The 22442-nt window shown below is 38.9% G+C and overlaps 2 protein-coding genes across 12 annotated transcripts in view; one reads left to right on the top strand and one right to left on the bottom strand.

Moving 5' to 3' along the window:
- mterf2 (mitochondrial transcription termination factor 2) overlaps positions 1-22442 on the bottom strand; it is a 40201-nt gene that overhangs the window by 17548 nt on the left and 211 nt on the right. The window contains exons 1-4 of one of the 11 annotated variants that reach the window (XR_015865850.1): positions 20695-21196; positions 6719-6853; positions 5683-5803; positions 3358-3943 (exon numbers count right to left, since the gene is read on the bottom strand). The exons of 1 other annotated variant lie outside the window; for it this stretch is intronic. The gene's annotated coding sequence lies outside the window, so the exon portion shown is untranslated. Of the gene's footprint in view, positions 1-3357; positions 3944-5682; positions 5804-6718; positions 6854-11546; positions 12725-20694; positions 21204-22072; positions 22392-22442 lie in introns of those variants that run through there. 9 more of the 11 variants (XR_015865849.1, XM_088416671.1, XM_088416667.1 and 6 more) reach the window with 9 other exon arrangements.
- LOC148422069 (carbohydrate sulfotransferase 1) lies at positions 2419-11926 on the top strand. The gene is made up of 3 exons (XM_088416659.1): positions 2419-2559; positions 8166-8341; positions 10339-11926. The coding sequence occupies exons 2-3, from the start codon at positions 8203-8205 to the stop codon at positions 11502-11504; spliced, it is 1305 nt and encodes a 434-aa protein (XP_088272785.1). The 5' UTR covers positions 2419-2559; positions 8166-8202; the 3' UTR covers positions 11505-11926.

The following is a 22442-nucleotide window of genomic DNA, read 5'->3' as shown; positions in this document are numbered from 1 at the left end:
TGGAATGAGATTTTCTTTTCACTTGCTTATTGCATTTATAGTGAGGAAGGGCTTGAATAAAGAGACTGTTTTGGAGACTTGATTGTCCTCTTGACACAGCGTCTGACAAATAATCTCTCTGACTTGCAACACTAATAAAAAAAGAGGGAGGGTTGCCAATCAAGCCAGGATGGAGAGGTCGGGTTAATAAGAATGAGTTTTTTTGTCCAACGTCAGGGTGGAAATTTTGACATTTTGAAAGATGAGAGGAAAAAAAAGTCAGCTAGAGAGTGAAAGAGACTCTTCAAAACGTACATCATCTGACACACTTTTTATTCGTTGCATGGTGGGGAACATTTTGAATGATTCTGTTTGTTCGCTTTTAAAAAAAAAAAAAAAAACTTTCTCCTATACAAATCCTACCCAGAAGATGAGGGGGCGTTCAGCTCCTCAGAACTGGGGATTTGAAGCTGGCAAAGCAAGGGCTCAACACTGAGAGGCGTAGAGGACAGGAGGCGCTTGTATCACTTGTTATGTGTTCTTGGCATCTTTCTGTCCTTTGTGTGCTTCCTAAGTTTACACTTTGAATGCAATGTGCTGTAGGCGCATATTGGCAGATAAATGTTACTTTGTGTAAGTCGTTGTGGAACTCCAGTTTTAGATGCATTATTTTTTGGTTGTGCCTTTAAGGAATATGTAAAAAAAAACAAAAACACTTGAGCAGACAGAGTAGAGGTTTTCACACTAAACACATGTCATTTCTTTGCTGAAATATGTTTTGGTTATGTAAAACACAGGCTTGATAAGCTATAGCTTCACCCTATTTGATTGGCTTGTTTCCCTTTTCACTAAGTAGTACCACTAGGTAAGTGTGATTATCATTTAGCTCCTATCGACGGGGGTTCTCCAACTTATTTGAAGATGAATGGACTAAGGACTACCAGTTTGATACTTTTGAAACTTTTTCCTCTAGGATGCTCTACCAGCGTTGATATTTTCAAACGATCACATCTAAAATATTCCAAGGACGTATATTGCCCCTTCATTGTTGAGCTATTTTTACAACAGGTCTGGGGGCTACTCAGTTAGCCTTTGGATGCTACCTGGTGCCTGTGGGCAGCACGTAAGTGACCCCAGTGTTGTCAGCATTTCCACAGTGAAAAGTGGCAGATCAGCATAGTGTATAGCTGCAAGAGAGCTGTAAATATAATAACATCAAAGAAACACAGTATGCCACTGAATTTCAACAGAGGACAACAAGAAACACAGTTTTCAGTTCTAAACCAAAGCTTTCTTCCTTTTTTTTTCCACCACTCTGAACATCTGTTTGTTTCAGTAATTCAATCACGTTTCCAAGTAGGCTGGATGTCTTGGTTCAAAACATCAAGTCATGAAAACAAGTGAGGATAATATCAGACTGAAGTAATCCAAAATAAGGCAAACAAAAACATGCTGTTATTGTCGGATACATCCATCTTGTGTAAATCCAAACTTGAAAAGACATAGCATAGGACAGCTTTTATCTGAAGTCAATACCACACATCCGTCCATTTTCTATTGTGATTTTCTATTATGATAGTCCTCATTGACTCCACAGGTGAGAACTGAAATGGCCTTTCGGTGGAAGAATGAATGAAAGCCCCATACTGTATTTTATGCAAATGAGTAAGTCAGTATCAGATGGAAAAAGGTACAAGTAACTCTCTTCTAAAATGAATTATCAACACCATGTAAAATCAAAAGACATCTACTATTCAAACCCATTTTTGGTCAAGGAAGACGCCCGCATGACTGAGTCACAGCAGGACATCCATTTCTAAAGAAAAGCAGACCTTCCCCCTCAAACGTCTCCTTCAAGGACTGATGATGCTATCACTGGCTGAATCTGAACCCGTGATGACACCCAGGGGCCTCAATATTACATGTAATGCTCGGTGCACGGGTCGGTGGCACATGTGACATGAGCAGTCGTCCTTACTTGAATGAGGGAACACAAAGGTCATCGTTTCAGTGTGCGTGAGAGCTTCATTTGATGTCGATGAGAATCTCTGTTAGGAACATTACATTGACAGAGGGCAAATTGATGGAGATGATGTGCATAGATTACTTTTGGTGCATGACAACAGCTGAGGAAAGCTGCTTCCAGGATATTAACAATATTTAACATTTTAGGAAAAGCACATTTCGAGTTGTCTAGTTATGTATAAAACTAAATCAATTTGGGTTTAGTTGGACCGAAGTCAGGCATTATTTTTTCAGATAGTATGAACCATGCACAGCATGAAACGTATCAGATGATCTTCAACAATACAATTTTGCACCCAGTCTGGAGGCTCCAGCTGAAGACCGTGCTCTCCCTTGCCCCCACCCCAGCACACACACACGCATCTCCCTCCCCCTCTCCTTCCTCATCCTCCTCATCTTCTTCACTCAGACTCCCGCTGCTCTCTATCCATGACGCATCTCCATCTCTAACTCCTGTACCGGCTCCTCGGCATCACACAGACAGACACACACATATAAAACCAGAAAAAGGCACCACAAAGGACCGGACCGACAGCTCAATAAAACAGAAACACGGTAAGAAGGCAATTTTCACATTCTCTCTTTCCCGCTTTTACTCGCGTTCAGCTGCAGAAAAGCCCACGTCTATAAGAGGTGTTATCAGACTTTTTGTACATACATGACAGTGAGAATTGGAAGTGACACTGTTCTCCGTTAATTCTTACATTTATTAACACAATACAATATGTTGTAATTTTGTTGTTTCTCTTTTTTTCCTCTTAGTCATTGCAACCCTTATCCCTGTAAAAAGCACGGTTCACAAGAAGTTCAGTGTTTCGGCCAGATTTAAAGTCATCATTTACAAAAGGCCCAGTTATACTTTTATATTTTAAAATGCCAAATTACATTATAAAATTAAGTTGTCGATTATTGCGCTGAAAAATCACGTGGTGCCCCCCCCCTCACACACCCCAGACACACACCCCTTGCAACGAAAGTAAAATGCATCTTTGCGATGACTATAATCGGATTAAGTTTCCCTGAGCTGTTTGTATTTTCTTCGTGTGCGTGTGTGCTCGTGTATGTTTACTGCCATCATAGTGCTGGACAAGATCATCTGTATAACTCTGTTATCCTGTGGTAGTGCACTTTTAATGCAAAACTGGTTTTAAATTATTGCTACAAAAGGCAGTCATTCATTACATATGATATATATACTGTATATATATATATATATATATATATATATATATATATATATATATATATATATATATATATATATATATATATATATATATATATATATATGGATACACTGTGTTTTATGTAAATGTTTTTATGACTCTTATGCTTTTGTATTATTGCTTTTTTTATTATTATTTGTGCGTGTGTGTGGGGGGGTGACATTTGAAATCATATTTTACAAAGGAGGATTGGTCATCATATATTATAATGAATAGCATTACACTAACTATCAAAGACTTTACTTAGCAACGCTGTACAGGAAAAATCATAAGCACCTCATGTTTCTTCATCACTTGCATCCTAAATCCCTCAGTCCCTCCCTCATCATCTACCTCTGACCTCATTTGTTGCTTTGTGTTCCACATAGTGTGTACCTTGCATAAATGCCATTATGTTCGAGACGTTCACAGCTACAGTATGTTATCTCAGCAGCTGCACCTGTGTTCCTTCACTCCTGGCACTTGCTTGGTTTGTCTTGTAAATGCTTTTATCAGACACTAAAAACACTGCTGTGGGATGTATGCATGTTGGAAGAATACAGTACATTGGCCCCATGCAGCTGTTGCCACACTACAGCATGGTCTACGGGGTGGCACTTATAAACAATGGGAGAACAGAAGACTTGCATATCAATATGCTCTAAATCACTGAAGCATCTGTCTTCCTTCTCCAGAGGGCAGCAGGGTGTGAGAAGCCAGCAGTTTGATTACGACTGGAAAGAAAAACAAAACCTGTGGAATCACATAGGTCAGCCGGCAAAAGTACAAACATGTTTGTTTTCTTAGGAGACAAAAATGATGATGACAACTCTGCATTAAATTTGGAAATGACTCTGATTAAGTAGATAGTACAGTATTTATACGTCCGTTCGCCCATCCATTCGTATAGCGGTCATTAGGGTCAATGGTGAACTTGAGCTTTGATATATACTGTATTTTTACAAAAGTGAGTTCGAAGTATTTGTTTTAAGATGTCATCTAATTTATAGAAGACATTTATTTGTAGAAATGCTTTTGTCAGGGCAGTGGTACTTACATTGCTATTCATTGTTTTGTAGGTGGAGAGTTGGAGTTTAGACTTTGCAATGGAAATGTAATGTGTAACTTGCTCACATAAGTGGTTTCTATTCCCATGTCTTATTATTTTGTTCCCATCAATAATGCAATGCAGTAAGGGGCAGATGTAATTATTTCCTCACTTGCTTTCTAACCCGTCAACTACAATACATCAGTAATACAGTTAGTAGTAATAAGGGTGTCGTATACCAAAATGTGCAAATATGAACAAGCTAAATTGTAGCATTTGGTAGAAAGGTGGCTATAGTAAAGACATTTACATACTCCACTTTGTTTTGTTTTTATTTACAGTAGCATACATTCAGAGTCTTGAAGGCTTTCTCTGTTGACTAAAATATCTCAAGGAGAGAGCAATATTTCAAACATACATGAAATTGTAAGATTTTTTTTTTTCCCAGCAGTGTCTTGTTTTCATTTTAGAGGGTCTCTCCTGAGCAGTGGAGGGGGACGGGCATGGAGAAGTCAAATTTCTGCTTAGTTTTGCCATGTAAATATGAGTTGCTTGCCCAACATCTTCTGAATGACAAGGACTGGCCTCAAACATATGCACAGGGTTAAAATTGCTATTCCTTTTCTGAACCAATCAGATTCTTTATACTACTTTCATGAATAAAGTAATTATTAGTTCAGCTATCGGAGGTTTGTCGCTCTGATTGGTTGAGCTCAGCATGCACATCAAAGGCTGATTTACTGGGAAGGATTTTTATTATTATCCATCCATCCATTTTCCATAGACATCCTCACTAGGGTCTCTGGCTTGCTGGTGCCTAATGCAGCATTCTACGGGCAGTAGGCGGGAGAGTACCCTCAACTGGTTGCCCGCCAATTGCAGACGTGCTAACCACTCCACCACAGATCCACCATATTATTATGATTATAAATTCATTTTGAGGTGTACTTTTCACGTAAAATGAAACAAGCTAGAACCAATAACACTGTCCATGGCTTCCTTGTTTCAATACGGAAATTGATTTTTGGGGGGCATTTTCAGAAGAGCAAAAGAAAAGTTAGCTTGCACAGATAAATAGAGCCCCAAAAAAGAAAAAGAAAGGATCTACTTTGTCTGCTGCAGCAAGTGTGGTGAGTACAGAGTAGTATATTGCTTTTTGTGATGATATATGTTGATTGTGAATTGATATATTGCAGTGCAGCGGTTTGGAATGTGGAGTACACCGAAAGATATGATACTAAAGATACACATTGTTATTTGTTTTAAAAGGATATATGATATTTGATATTTAAAACTTCCCACCGTGAACTATTGCATATTAATTACATTTGACACATAGGTCATTTAACTTCTTATCAAATAAGAGATTTAAAGTACCAATAATTCTAATCGGGAAGTGAAACTTCTTGTTTGCTGAAGCCGCACCTCTCACCATGTGGCTGTCTTGACCCCTTTATGACGTCGTTCAATGCTGGCCAGCCACGAAACATCGATCCATCCATCATCCTGACCGCAAATCCTCACGAGGGTCATGGAGGGCTGGAAACTACCCCAGCGGAGTGAATGAAGGAGCCAAAATAGGCGTTTTAGTGACATTAAATCCAAAACAGTGTCTAAAAGCCACACTCACAAAGAGCCGTTCCTCCTCTCTGATCAATTCCGAGGGAAACCGGTATCCATAACAACAGTTCTGCCCGCAAGTGAATTATTTACTATTGACGTTGATGGTATCGATATGTACTCTCAAACACGTATTTTCACCACTTTGTCACGTTCTACAGGAAAATGTTGTAGCCCAATAAATGAAATGTTGCTGTTTACTTGGCCAACTCGGTGCAAAAGTTCTCCTTCTCAACTCTGGAACCAAAACATAACTAAAAGACATGGATAAGGTCAGCATGTATTTACTCTTGCACGGGTGGTATGAGGGCTTGCGACCGTCATCAGTTCTTTCACAAGTCCTGTTTATCTGCACGGATGGGGCCAGTGCAGAGAGTGCAGAATAAGCAAAGGATGCTTAGAAGTACATCAGTGAAGGAAAATAACACTTAAGGTTGAGAAATCCAAATTGTAACATGGGTAAACTCTCCAAAGGTTTGAACTCCCACAATACGACTCCATTAATAGATTTGGTTTTCATGATGCCTCCTCTCTAATGCCATATATTGTTATATTTTGTTTTTTTTACATCATTCTGATACCTTTTGGTGTTCTTAAGAGATGGATTGGGTCACCTAAATACTCACTGAAGGCCCAGATTCAAAATTAATTGCCTGCCACTGAGTATTTGCAGACATTTGGTAGAGTTTTTACCCCAAGCAAACAAATAATAGATGTCACATAGTGTGACTTTTTTTGTGACGTTTAACTCTTCTGTCATTCCATATGCAAGCATAAGAAGAAACACTTTTACCCCAAAGGCGGAAATGTATAATTCCTGTTGGTTTGTAACTGTACTCACACAGAATTGCTTATGATGTCAGATGTTTCTTTCTCCAACCCACGGAGTAAATGCCTTTGGTTTGATGTTGTTTGTGATTAATGGAACATCATAAGCTGCTCTCAGCTCAATGCGACCAATTCACGCAGATACAGTCTGCAACAGGGACAAATACACAGCATTAACGAACAAGCAGCAGATGTGAACACCAGATTGACAGCGATAAGACCAGTGATACAATGCATCGTTTACCTGTGGTTTTGATTGTGGTTGTCTGTGCACAGCCACTTTGAGTGATGGCGAGTCAACACTCTTATGCACAATGGGACAAACGATTGCAGTATTTATAGATATCTTTAGAAAAAGACATTTGCGTCCCCCTGTCAAAGAGGTTGAAGATGTGCAAGAGAAGACGACGGAGACTAGCTAGAAAGCATGTGGGCCTTTATGTGAGCTACTATTATGGGCCAGATTAGACACAAGAGAGGAAAATTTATTGAAATAATGCTGTGTGCCTGGTACACTGATCTTGCTGTTTGGGACAGAGTGTTCCTCTAGAAAATAATCTTTAAGACAACAGTTTTCAAAGGGACTTCAGGTGCAAGAGCAAGAATATAGATAAAAGAAAAAGATCTATTTTTAAAACAGATTCACCCATTAATGTTATGGAAAAAAAGTTTGGATTTGAATTGAGGGGGATTGTGCGAGCAGCACACTACAGCTGAAAGAAATACGTGTGCTGACAAAGTTGCGAATAAAGATGAATTTATAATACTGAAATGGTAATACAAAAGGCACAGCCACTTTCTCAAACTTGAATTTGTTCACAAGCCTTGTAATGATTTTTTGAAAAGTGATTACAATTTGTGAATTTTAGTTGGGCTTTTTAAATGTGCCTTTCTTTAGGGAATCGGCAAGGACCCAGCTAGTTACAGTATATGGTCTTTACTGCACTTCTAGACCTTTTGCACCATATTGAACACATTAGTATGCAAATACTGTACTTTATATCACAGAGGTTCTTGTTTGTGGAGCCCAGCGCAGGCAAAGCAGAGATGCAAGGTATACCGAACCAAAAAAAAAAAATTATAAATATATATTTAAAAAATAAACAAACCCAGCACCGAAAAACAAGTACTGATGTAAACACACACACATACACAAAAAAAAAACAAGAAGTATACCTTAATGTATTTTGAAAAAGACAAATTATGGTGTGAGTCATTAATTTTTTGTGAAACAACACAATCAAAGTGACAAATCTATGGAACTATCATATAAATGCATAGATTGTAACACCCAAAACTGCCATTCACAATCTGAAAAGCACATTTTTTTAATACAAAGTCTGCACTTCATGAGGGCAAAGCATAGCCACAGAAATAAATGAAAAATGAGTGCTTGTTTAAAGTTGACCAAATCAATCAATATGGAATCCCATTGTGTTTGTGCATTTGTGTGTCAACAGTGTGAAGGATGTAGAGTCAACGGGAAGGAGGAACAGGATGGAGTGTTCCTGGAAGACAGTGCTCCTGCTGGTGTGTGCTTCATTGGGGGTCCAATACACCGCCATTCGCACTCTGAGGGACTCACTGTCTGAACCCTGTCATGGTGTTTACCGGTGTCAGAGCAGACATCCCAGAGGTACCGCAACCAATCCAAACATTTAATATTCATAATACAAAGAAGATTATGTCTGAGGTAGTGACTTAGGTAAATATTAACTTAAACAAAAGGAAGTGAACTCAGATAAAAAAGGTCAAATCACAATGAAAACATGCTGTGACTGAGGCTAAAGAAAGACGATGGCACATCATTAACCCAATGAATTCCCGAGTAGCTGTGTGAAAAAGAAATACGGTAATATTCGTGATTCGTCTTACAATCATTCTCTCATTTTTCCTCCATTAATCTGCTCTTACGCTGTGCCTGTTCCTGGCACCCCCATTTGCAATCAACTCCTCATCAGTCGTAATTACATGTTAGCTGTTTGTGCTATATATAGAGAGTCCACATTTCATGCCCACATCAACCACAAGAAGACAAGCTTCTTCTAGTTTATTGATTTCTGCTTTCCATCATTTACCTTTTCCTAGCTGGAAGTGATGATCAAAACAAATCAATTTAAAATGTAAAACAATTGTTTTGATATGATCCAAATAGTCCCTCATGAATTTGCAGATCAGGAATTTCACAATAGGTTCAGTTATGAGTTAAGTAATAGTGCATGAGTATATCTTAAAGAATAGACAACACCCTTTCATTAATGATGGAACATTTTGAGTAGTAAGACTCCCGGAGTCTTTCCTTCGTCACTTAAAAGGTGTTGTTGGTAACCTGTTACATACAGTATGTGCATTTGCAGTTAGCTTTTAGCCCTATTGTTTGCACCTGTTTTTTTTTTTTTCTTTTCGCATGTTGCGAGATGTCATGTAATCTACCAATACTACCCTTGCGATCAATCATTTGACCACGAGCAATTCATTGTGCAGCCCTTATATACACTATATACTGGGGTGTGCTAAAAAAAAACAAAAAAAAAAAAACATCCACGTAAGAACTGAAATCGTCATTTACTATGACAGAATCTATTTAAAACACCCCAACATGGATATTACAAATAAAAAAAAACTCTTATAAAACAAATCTGCTTCCTGTTGACCTAATGCAAATATGTGGGAAGGAAAACCATGTCAAGCATGCCTATCTATAGATTAGAGCAGAAAACAATTTAAATCGAATCGAATTGTTTTGAATCAAAATTTGATTCTAAATCGAATCATAGACCAAAAAATTAGAATCATATCGTGGGACAGTCAAACATGCCCAACGCTGCTATGAACCACACAGTATACAATCATCAGCCTTCTGTGGAAAGCAAAATACAACGTACTTTTCTGTTGTTTTCCTGAGGTCTGGTGAGGTTAGCCCAGTTTCTTGACCTCCATTCCAGGAGGTGAAATGCACCAACATACTTTCCTTGCCAAGATACTGGCGCATGCGTGGCAGTTGGCACAACCAGGATGTGTGATTTGAAAAATGCATTTAACCATGTTCCTTATGGTATCCAGTGGGAGTGGCCCCAACTGCAGGAACCTGTGCAAAGGATGTGGTTCACGTTGACATTTCTGGACTTGGTCACGGCTTCATATTGGTAGCAGCTGATCATGGCAATGCAGGGAAGATCTAAATCTGAGGTCATGGGCTTCATTTGGAAAGGACAAGATATGTAGTTCTGATTTACTGATATCTCCATGTTTCCATCCTCACTTGTAAGCGTCTACTATGAATGTCTCACTATCAACTCTGCAATTAGGCGTTTCAGGCCTGTGCTCAGGGAAATTTAGAGACTACAATTGGTTGGACTCGTACAAGTCAATAAAAATATTTCACGAACCCCTTACTTTGAAGGTCAAAGAACAAATTAGCCCGAGTAGAGCAAAAGACTGTGTTGAATCAAGTCCCGTAAGGTGCTATATTCAAAGTCCTATACTACAATTGGTAAATGGTGGATTATTTTTGTAATACTCAAACTGATACCAGTAATTTAAGGCTATACAGGGACTACTCCCGACACTAGTAGTTGTTTATAAAAACAAATATCGACTGAAACATGTTTTTTTTTTTTTTCCTCTTCAAAGAATCCAATTGGAGAACCTTATGTGATGACAGCTGGGTGTCCACAGAGACCACTCAGAAGCACATCCTGCTCTTTGCCACCACACGCAGTGGTTCATCCTTCACTGGTCAGCTACTCAACCAGCACCCTAAGATCTTTTACATGTTTGAACCTCTCTACCACGTCCAGCAGGCATTCACAAATTCCAGCGGCAGGATTCGACGGACTTTGGACCGCCGGGTCCTACTGGGTGCATACAGAGACCTCCTGCTGAACTTGTACAAATGCGACCTTCACTTTATGGAGAATTACATCCGCCCTGAGCCCCAGGACCATGCCACTAACTCTTTCTTTCGTAGAAGCTCTAGTCTTGCCCTTTGTTCTCCTCCTGTGTGTCCGGAAGGAGGGAATGCTGCAGCGCTTGATTCACCTGAAGAAAGCTGGTGTACCAAGAAGTGCAGCACCTTGAACCTCACCTTAGCATCAAGGTCATGTCTGTCAAGAAGCCACATAGCCATAAAGACTGTTCGGATCCCCGAGGTGAGAGACCTGCGAACTATAATCGAAGATCCACGTCTGGACCTAAAGATCATCCACCTGGTGAGGGACCCGAGAGCCATTCTCGCTTCACGCATGACGGCGTTTTCTGATCAATTTCGTGCTTGGAAAATATGGAATGCGACAGGGCGGCAACCGCGATACGTGGACCTATCGCAGATCACCAGTACCTGCAAGGATATGATGGCGTCTGCAGAGGCAGCACTGCAGAGACCAGCTTGGCTCCAAGGCCGCTACATTTTAGTGAGATATGAAGACCTAGCAGTTAACCCAAAACAGATGGCAAATGAGCTCTACCAGTTTATCGGCCTAGAGATGGAGGAGAGGGTGCAGACGTGGATTACAAGGAACACCAACAGCAATATGTCCGCTCCATTTGAATGGAATCACAAGTACTCCACCACCAGAGACTCCAGATTGACAGCTGAGAGTTGGAGGCTTCATCTGGGCTACGATATTGTCAGGACGGTGCAGAACCTGTGTAATGACACTTTGGCCCTGCTGGGGTACAGACGTGTACATTCCCCAGTTCAACTAAGGAACTTGTCGTATAGTCTAGTTGAACCCGTCACATTTCAAGCCATCCTTTCCCAAAATTGGGTCACTACCAAAAATCAGACAAGCACATAATATATACGCTTTTTTTTTTGTATTTTATTTGTGTTCCAGGTGAGTGTGCGTGTGTGTGTGTTTCTTCAATGATTTATGTGCATACATCAATATTCCTTTAGGAAGAATTTGTAAATTGGGTCTTATTTTGAAAAATGTGGCAACCCTTCCAAACAGTCCTTCGACTGATGCTGATGTAAAAATAATGAAATATAATGATTCATGTAAATATCTTATTTACTGTTTTAATACTGATGTGACAGATATCAAAAGATGTGACACTGACCCAAACTAATATTTTTGTGTGTTGTAGTTATGAGTGAATATTTATTTATTATTCTATTAATTACAGTATACATGTATACCAGTCACATAACCGCTGCTACGGTTATGAGAATGTTTCCCCTTTTCAAAAACTAAAGAGTAAATGAGTAAAATCCAAAGAGGTGTTGTTTTTTGAATCTTAGAGGAATGTTTTTTTGATTTGTTTTTTAAACAATTGAATAATTGAATCGTCTACATTTGTGTAAATCTTTGAATCTTTTTTGTCTAAAGTAGTTGCTGACTAAGTTGGAATTCCATTCACCACAACATACTGCTAGTCTTTGGTTGAGAAGTGACAATTTTCACAACAGGTTTAATTTAGAAGTCAATTCACACATATATGCAATATAGCAAATAACTTGGATGACCCTGTTCTTCATCGAGAAGCATGGTCACAGAATAAAGAACATTTGTGGATTTAAAAAACTCATTTCACATGAATCATAATGTCAGCATGACAATGATTTTCAAAGGTGGGTGCAACAGTAGATTCTTCTGTCTGTCATACGACAGTGGCCAGACCATCTCAGTCCATCATCGTCAGTCTGTCATTATTCCACCCGAACCACAATTGTGACGTCAGTCCGTCAGCGTTATTATGACCATGTTTCCGTAATGGCCAGATTACAATTCATCCTATTTTAGGACCGCCAATCAGTCCATCGTCTTTATTTTAACTACACTTCTGTCGTAGTGAAAGTAGTTGCTGCTATTTTAGGACCATCAAATCTCTTCTTCCTCTTCTTCTTCTTCTTTTCCTTTTTGTTCTTTTTCTTCTTCCTCCTTTTCTTCTTCTTTTAAGACCTCTGTCGGTTCCTACATTCTTCCCATATGATGTGACCTGCTGTGGGGCACCTGGAATGGCTGCCAGTCATTTCTGGGGGGAGTTGCTAGCATGTAACCAGTGGAGTGAGGGCCTAAGAATGAGAACGAGAGGAATGATAGAATCCCATTGTCAATCATTCTGCTCAAAGCAACCACACTATGCCCTAAACCAAAGGTGTCAAACTCATTCTTATCGAGGGCCATGTCGCAGTTACAGTTTCTATCAGAGGGCCAGGATGACTGTGATAAAATACATTTTGGGTGTATTTGTCACACTTCTAACTAGTTTTGAAATCAGAGAGAGGGTGAGGGCAAAAAGCGCTTGCTTTTCCCCCCCAAACAATTTCAAATTGACTTACAAATGTGATATTTTGACTGGAAACTTGAATTGGAATGGGCGTTGCGCGGGCCGCGTGAAATGGTGCGGTGGGCCGGATCTGGCCCCCGGGCCTTGAGTTTGACACCTGTGCCCTAAACCATCATTGCTAAAGCACTAATGACGTGCTAACATTGCTAACGTCAGATGTGACAGCTCAAAGTGCCGTGTTACATAGCCTATATGTTTTTATGTGAATATGTACAACGTTAGCCGTAGCTAAAGTCAATTTTATGTTTGTTAGTTCTACGGTGTAAATTGTTGGTGGGAAGTGCGGGTGAAACAAGTAAAGATAAAAAGAGGAAGACCACAATAAACCAATGCAAAAACCTATTTTCTCATTTGTGGGCTGGTCGGCATCTTAATAAATTATAAAAATGCATCACAAACTATAACAAATACGGTAGACATCACAGGTTGTGATAATGTCTCCTATTACATGCTAATAATTTCATATCTTGAATTTTCTGTCATTACTAGAGGCCTTTTGTAATCTTAATTTTTTTGTAAGTAGAGGTACCACTGTACTTCCTTCACTTCCTTTGAAAAAGCATCATATTTCTGTGGCAACTGTAATGGACTGTAGAGAATGATGAGTTTTAATTCTAAAGCCACTAAACAAAGATGAAATCGAGGAAATGTATACAATTTTAGCAAAACGGTCAGGTATCTCCGTAGGGACTATAACAGTAAATCTGAGGGTAAAATTGCCGCTTTAGTAATGTAGTTTGTTCACCTATTTTCATTTTTTTCCCGCAGCTGCTCTTAAAATTGCTGACATCTCAAATATCTTGACACACATCTAAAGATCCTGGGCAGGGCAAACAGGATTTAAAATGCATGATAGAAAGAATATGATCTGCAGGCCTTACACAAACTTTGTAATAAATGAAACCCAGCCAAGGAATGTACATTATATTTTTGGGCCTATTCCCTCCCTGTCAAGCAAGCGGCAAGTAGACTGAGTCAGCTGCAAGCTAATTACAGATTTTTTTGCACTCAATAATGGCAGTCTCTTGACTCTGCTGACAAAATTGTATCAATACTGGTAACGTTATGAGGTGCATGCTGGGGGGGAAAACCATGCAAAAATCCATACATTCCTGACCAGAGTCTAAGTAGCTGAGCCAAACAATACAAACAATACTTAACAAAACGTAATTTAAGTTTTGAATCAATGTCTTACTGATGTAAAGCAGGAGAAAGCAATGTGTTTATTGAACTCTAATTTACGTTTAACCTACTGAGGAAATACAAATCTTAGTGAGTAATATGCATTTGTTAAGATAATGATGAAAATTCTCTTTCAAGAGAGTGAGCAGGAAGGCTGACAACACAACATGTTGTGAGTCATACACACTTGGCTGCTTGGCAAACGAGGGTTCTGAATGTCACTGGACAAAGAGCAGCCAGATAGACCAACAAATGTGAAATTACTGTAGAAAACAATGTACGTGTAAGATCATTACGCAATTCCTTATAATTATTATTACCTATTGTTACTTCTGAATGTTCATTTATTTGTCATTGTACTTATTGATATTACCACATTGTGTCCTCATAACTTTGTGCTGAAATAATGTGTAAGTAGTCTACATAACTCAGTCAAACAGAGGATGCACCAAGACTGGAAATAAGACATATTTTAAGAACATTTTTCTTGAAACAAGAAAGTTTGGATGACTATAGCTCCAATGTCATTGGTGCCGTTGTTTAAAACATGCTTATCAGTCTTGACCCAATAACATGATCTTCTATCTTCAGGTTACAGTCCCGGAAGAGCCCAGACAGTGTGAACCAGTTACCACGGATGTATTGTTAAGTACTATCTTGACCTTCCAGCATGACTGTTATGTCACCGTTGATGGAATCAGCTCTGTTACTTGATTTCCCCTTGGTGTTTCCTTAACACCTTTCCATAATCACTAGGTTTAACCAGAAGCTGGTTCTAATGAGATGAGAGAAGGCCGTCCTTGGTGTTGATCCTCCAAGGGATATGGTTCATGTAGGCTTTATGGTTCTTCAAGGACCCCATATGGGCAAACAGCCAGGATATGAAGGCAAATTAAGAGCACCATTGCTGACAAACCGACAATGCAGTCAATATGTAATGCTGTAAACATACAGCTAAACATGCGCTGCTTCTTTGTTCCTGTGCTTTAACAGAGATCTGTTTTGCCAGTTGAGCAGTAGAAAGAGTGGCCACACCACATTCTGAACCTTTTAAGACTGGCATTGATTTAAGCAAAGTCAGAGGTCTCGGGAGAGCACAGCAAACAGCATATTGACAAACCACTTAAAATGACTTGTGAAAAGTGCTGTTGACGACTGGAGAAAAATCAGTGGGAGATGACCACTCCTATTTGAATCAGCACCTGACGACAGCTCACAGTATTTATGCCACTGTTAAATGACACCTAAAAGCTCAGAACCACTGTGTACAGTGTAACACACTGTTTTTCAACCTATTTTGAACCAAGGCACACTTTTTCTTTGGAAAAATCTCTTGCATACCACCAATCAAAAGCTTTGAAATGTGAAACTCTGTAACCTATATTAACAAGTTAACACGTTTTATCAACAGGAATCAAACACTGTTTAACACCCCTTAAGATATTGTCTCAAAGTACCGTGCTGACGCCAGTCGGCAAAGAGCAGGGAAGGGAATCTTTGACTGCTTCAATTCGATTCAGATTTTAGGGTCTCCGCTTCCATTCAGAATCGATTTCCGATTCAAAACCATTTTCAATTCCAAACGATTTAATTCGAATGAATTACGTGTGAACAACGGCTATTCTTTGAAGCTAGCTATAAATTGTATAACTTTTATACTATAAAATACATTCATAGGAAAGAAAGCGTACCAATAGAGTACCAAAACCTTCTTTGGAAAACTGTTGCACAAATGAAAAATTTTACAACGTCTCAGTACATTTATGACACACAAGAGATGAAAATAAAGTTTTTCGTCGAGCAGCTAAATCGAGAGTATAAGGAAAACAAGAAAACTGTGCCGGTTTGCTCATCTCTGTGCATGTCGGGCGCATTATTATTCACAATTAATATTATTATTATTTAGTAAAATATAGACAGTATTTTCATTCATTTACATGTATGTGAGTAATATGTGTGCATGAATTAATTTGAAGTTACATACATTTTATCTTGCATTATTTTATTTTGTGGACATGCTCAAGTTTTATATATTGTGTTGATTACAGACCATCTGCTTTCTGTTTTATATGAATATTTGTTCCTGGTTAGCTCATTTCATTCACGTGCGCACATGGAAAAGCTCGTATAGTCGCGATGTCATTTTTGATCTATTAAATTGATCAACAACGGCAGCCACCTTCTTACTAAATAGACTCGGTGGCGGAAATATTTCTCATGGCTTCAAAGTGATTGGGACCCGCGATAGGCAAAAGCCATTTTTAATCCTTATACAATCACTAGGTCCATGACAGTCAAACTCCATTTCTTAGCAGTGGTGTGAAACATTGCATTTACATTCGCAGCAGTGTGGCTTTCGTGCGTCACACAAATTTGCAAAACGTGACTAGACTGCTTTCTATTGGTGCATTGAATTCCCACAGAAAAGGCTGCGTGGTGACATCACGGGACAGCACCCCTCCGACATAATATGGAACCTGACAGGAAGCGGACCTTTTTTTCGTCTTTAATATTAATTTAGTGAAGTTTTAAATCAATATAAAACATAGATCACAAACTCCAGCCCTCGAGGGCCGCCGTCCTACATGTTTTCGATGAGCTCGGCGTGTTTTAAGACGGGAGCATGGAACGCATGCAGGACTGCGGCCCTCAAGGACTGGAGTTTGAGACCTATGATTTAAATTGTAGTAAATGAGAATCTCAATGCTTATGTGAATTATGTAAAAATGTGAAATTGAATGATTTACTAGAGCAGACCTGAATATATCTCAAAGAACGATGGTTTGCTGCGGCACAGTGATTGTAAAACACTGGTGTAACATACGGCATCAAAATGTTTTAATCATGATATTAAAGAAAGTGAGGAAAAAGCTTTAAGCTCATCAGACTCTCAAGCAGGGCAGCATTTCCCCTTTTCACACAAGCGCCGCAATCCCACAGGCACTGGCACAGACATATTGCATTTTTCACACTGCTCACTGGAAAGCAAAGATGTCATTTATGGAGAGATTAAGGAGCATTTAGAAAACACTTTGAGCCGCTGGGGCCCCGAGCAGACATCAGCCGCAGTCCCAGCCTCACTCACATACTGTTATTTCCCCCATGTGCGCAGTTCAGACGTACTCAGACAACACTCTGTATGCAACATGGCTGCTTATCTGTTGTAGACGCTTTTCCGCGTTCGCTTTTCAACAGTTTGCGTCGTTTTCTATAGTTAGTCTTTGGCGAAAGATTGGGGGCTAATGCTTTTTGTGAGCTTCCCACCGATGCTAAGGTTTTTGTCAACATCCAATTGCTAATGAAAAAAGCGCAGGGATAGAAATATAGAATGGAGCGTTTCAGGGATTTCTGATGTTCAATCACCTCACCAGGTTTGTGGATTCATAGCTTCAGGGGGTCTTACTTGCGCAGGAGTTTGAAATTCAATTCAGTGAGAAACCCTCAGATGTGCTACATGTGAGCATTGGTTTGTTGCCACCCAATCGTCACCTCGCACCACTCACACCCTTCCCCCCACCTATTTATTTTCTTTTATCCCAGGCTCCGGTTTCAGAAAGAAGTAGGCGTGAAAATGTCGGTGGGATTTTTGTTTTCCATTCTCCCCCATGGAAGTCTTCTACAGGGGGTGAAATAAAGTGCTGCAGGTGGAATAAGGCCTAGGCTGTATTATCACAGAAACAGTTGGGGGGAGTGCAATCCTGCAGGTTTAGTTCAGAAGTTATCTTTTACAGAAGTCTGTGAGTTTGGCTCCTGCAGTGACTTTTATTTTCTTTACCTAAATTACTTTGCTTTCACAGCCAAAAGCTATTCTTTGAGATCTTAAAATAAATCATCATTTGTTTGTATTCATTTTCTTTAAGGGCACCAAAAGCATGTAGCACCAGGTTGGTTGTAAAATATCTTGGACCACATCACCAAGGAACATGACTATTATGAACACTAGGTTACCTACACATGCAGTATGGCTCTATTGGAACATCCTCACAGCACCTGAGGTTCTGAATTCAATTCTTGATTCATGTCTGGAGAACATCTCTCTGCATTTTATCGCTTATCTGTCTATCTGTCCGTCCATCCATCGACCATCTCCTTCAGAATTGTTGTTCATAACGATGTCTTTTTGTCATGCTTTAATTTTTTAAGTATAATTGATTTAATTTCAAATCATTTTAGCTAATGAGCGGAGTCAATGAGAAACAACTTAAAAAACACATCTGAACCAAAGACATGTAGACCAAGATCCTTATGCATCCCGAGGAAAGTGTTAGCCTGGACCAACTTGCTTCAGCAAATCTGCAGGATTTCTGGTTGATTCAGAAAAATAAAGCTCTCTTTTTTCACTCTGTGATTTTCTACAGGATATTTTTCATGCTATGATGTGCAAAGAAGCTGGCAAAATATCATCAGAAGTACACAGAGAGAGGTTTAATAGTAATCATTTCACCTCAAGCCTATCAATTTCAATTTATTGCTCCATGGCTATGTTTGTACACTGACTGTCTGCTTCATACTGTTATCAATCTGTAAATGTAATTCTTTGGCATAATGTCTAAAATTCCTCATTTTAACTGACAGCCGGTGAGGTACAAATTCAAAAATAGTACTGTTGTTTTTATTCTATTTTAATCAAATTAAAATTACTATTATGTAGCCTGTATTATGTATTCTGTATTACTTCACGCATCTGATTTAGGCTTCTTGGATTATCAGGTAGTATATGTTATGTTCTGTGTTTTGTGTTGGTGTCGGATTGTTTGGGGTTTTTGTTCTGTGTTTTGAGGGGTTCGGCTTTACAATATATCTACTTTACAAATGTTTTTACTCACAGCCCCACCTATGGACTACATTCTGTAGTAATTGCATCAACCCAGAAAAAACAAGAAAAAAAAAGAATCGCAAAAAGTTGGAGGGGAGTTGGAGTTGTACCTGCAGAGCACAACTCAAATTGGAAATTATTTTATTTAAGTGCAAAGCAACGTGACACATACAGTAGACGACCCCCAACTCTGCTTCATCTTTGGGGAGAGATTTCCATCCATTCATCCATTTTTTTTAGTCTCTTATCCTCACTCGGGTCACTGCATCTGCAGGCAGTTGGCAGGGGACACCCTGAATCGGTTGCCAGTCAATCACAGGCCACACAGGGACAATTAATCATTCACTCACAATCACACACCCACACACACACACACACACACACACACATACATACAGTATACATACATACAGTATATATATATATATATATATATATATATATATATATATATATATATATATATATATATATATATATATAAATTGTAACCAGTTTATCATCGTGCCTCTTGGGCAGAGATTTGTCTCATATTAATTCGAACAAATACATTTACACATTTGACCCAGTCCCCCAATAGATTTGTGATTTGCATTCGTGGGTCTTTTTTTTTTTTCAAAGATGTTTTTTTTTCAAAGATGTTTATGCATTTATCATGACTTAACATTTGAAAATGCTCAATTCTGCTTGTGAATTGTTAAATGCATGTTTTTGGATCAGCAAGCCTGCCCATTCCTTTCTGAGATAAACGTCATGCATTAAGTATCAAGACATCAAGACACATACTCCAGTTTTTTCTATATATTTACATGGATAGAATACAACTGAATACAACTGTAATTTGTTTCCATCTTTTTGTTTTACATTGTTAATATTCCCATTCATGTTCTTGTTGTTGTTATTGTTCTTATTATTATTATTATATGCTACTTTTTTTTTTAGATTTTTTACTAATGTATAATTGTAATATTACATGCATTATTGTCGGCATGTATACACAGTGGCCCATTATTCGGATACATCTAAGACGAAGTAAATTTGATGTTTACGTATAACCTTTTAGTGTTTAAGATTGCAACAATTTAGAAACTAAGAGCTTAGGTTAGACATTTTATTTTGCTTCCTCCTCTTTTTAAGCAACTTTATTTCCCTCTTCTATTTGGTGTTTTTTGCTTTTGTTTTCCTGTTCTTTTTCTCAACAAGACAATCACAAAAGCAATCAAAGTAAATTCTCGAACGTCATGCCCATAATTAGTGTGTTATGGGGGAAACAATGACTTAACATGTTAGTACAATAAAAAATTTCCAGGAACTCACTTGAAAATGTTGTACTTGTTACTACGCCTGTGACAAACCAGATGCACAAGTTTCTAATCTGGACTTCTGGAAATTCTTTTACATGTACAATAGCAAGTTTGCAAGAGAGTGCTGAAAAATTTGATCAACCACAAAGAAATCTGAACATTTGTGCATCTCCCAGTAATTTAAAGCGCAAGCCATTAAAACATTTGACAGAATAACACAGCCTAATACAGTATATCATAAATAACAGGATCTCATTTTAAGTCTGCGTAAAGATCTCTATTTGCGTGAAGGCTTGTGCCTACTGGGATGACTCGTTTTTCCATGTAGTTGAGTTCACCCATAAAACACAAAAGAAAATGCCTAAAAGACATTGCGATGCAACAAGAATTTACCTTAGCTTGTGGCTTTGTTGTTTTGTGGACGGCAGCTGCACGCTCTGTGTTGTTGCCTGTTGTTATTCCTCATGTACCTGGATCGCTCTTCAGCATTGTATTTGACTGGTAAAAGTTGCGCTTTCATTTACTAACTAACCGGTATTGAAACATTTACCCAAGTTTTGTGTATTCCGCGCTATTGTGCACTAAAACCAATGGCGAATTGTATTTGTATTCGCTTGCTCTTTCGCTCATTTGGCGCATGGTCTCTTTGTGACACCGTAGTGCTCGTGCTGCCTTCAGGTAAGACCAGTAAATAGCAACTCTAAATTCTACACATTGCATCTTAAAGAGTAGCCACAGTTAGATCATGTTTGCACGAGCTGCACTATTTTGCTTTCCCTCCCGCTTTATTATTTTTATGGTAAAAGCAATGCCTCTAGATTTATGTGCTACTTAGGGACATTACAGATTCTGAGGAAATGTTTGTGTTGGCTTTTTTCATCCTTGTTTTGAACTCAAAGGCAAATTTCAAGCTCTCTGACTTCTATGATGTCATTCTACACTCTACAGCCATCTCATGCGGGGATCTGCTATGCTGATCTGCAATCAGCTACACCTACACCGTTAGGTTTCTCGGGTGAACCACACAATAAGGCTTGGTGGAAAATGTGGAACTCGTAACGCTATTTACACCTACCTAGCGGCACCATTTATTCCCCAGAGCGGCTATTTATTCCCCAGAGCAAAATGGAGGAATTATCCAACATTTCCTCCATCTTTGCTCTATGCTACTCTTAAGCTTCAATTATTGCGCACTCTTCGTCTCTTTCTATTTTTTTCTCATCCCTTTCCCTTCATTTCTTCTGATATTTTAACTTCCACAGCCTAGCCACATCAGTACCTCAGGGCTGACATGGCCGCTGATGCTAACAAATGGTGACTGTTCCTGCTGACAGCAGGTCCATCTATCTGTGTCACAGTAATTGAATTTCATAAATACAATCAGAGGGATCTGTTATGCGGGGGCTTTTGTTCTCTGCATTGTGATTGTGTATTACCAAAACATGACTAAACAGTGGGATTATTGTCAGATAGAGGTACAGTACTTGGCTTTGAGACAAATGATGAATGTAAAGTCAATACTGCTGCTGCACTTTTTTGCATTTAGGAGATGAATTTGCCAGAAATAATTGAGAAAATTATAATAGTAATTTTATTTTCGCTCAAAGTTGTGATTGGGATTTGATTTGCGATTTTCAATTTGTTTGTTTTGACTATATTTTTCAACATTTATCCTATCCCAGCGTTTTTAAGCCTTGCCATTGTCTGATAAGGAAGAAAATATCAACGAAAAGAAGAATTATGTTAAAAATATCTAAATCTGACAGCTTACCTGAAAATGAAAGCTTTGCAATGAATTCAGCACATCAACCTATTGGTTGTTTGCGAAGCAGGGCTGCAGCCGTCACTGACAAGTATGTGCCCACTCAGCAGAAAGCATATTTTCAGATGGAACAGATGCTGTACAAGTACCATATGCTCCACAGAAAGCAACTAATTAGCTGTTAAATGAGCCAGACATTGACATGAGAAGCTCCCTTAGAAGTAGTTAATCCCCGTTGATGCACTTTGGGAAAGTATTGATCCGACAACACATCAAGCTTCGCTCTGAGGATGCGATCAACCGGCTCACCCAGAGAGTCTTTACAGTCTGAAAACTCCCACCAGAGATTTGCTTTAATGCTAGCAACAAAGAGGCAACT

Source organism: Hippichthys cyanospilos, chromosome 6 (genome assembly GCF_059441005.1).
Source record: "Hippichthys cyanospilos isolate Australia breed blue-spotted pipefish chromosome 6, RoL_Hcya_1.0, whole genome shotgun sequence".
In the NCBI taxonomy this organism is placed as follows: Eukaryota; Metazoa; Chordata; class Actinopteri; order Syngnathiformes; family Syngnathidae; genus Hippichthys; species Hippichthys cyanospilos.
Note: the sequence above shows the minus strand (reverse complement) of the source record. Positions and strands in the feature narration are given on the sequence as shown.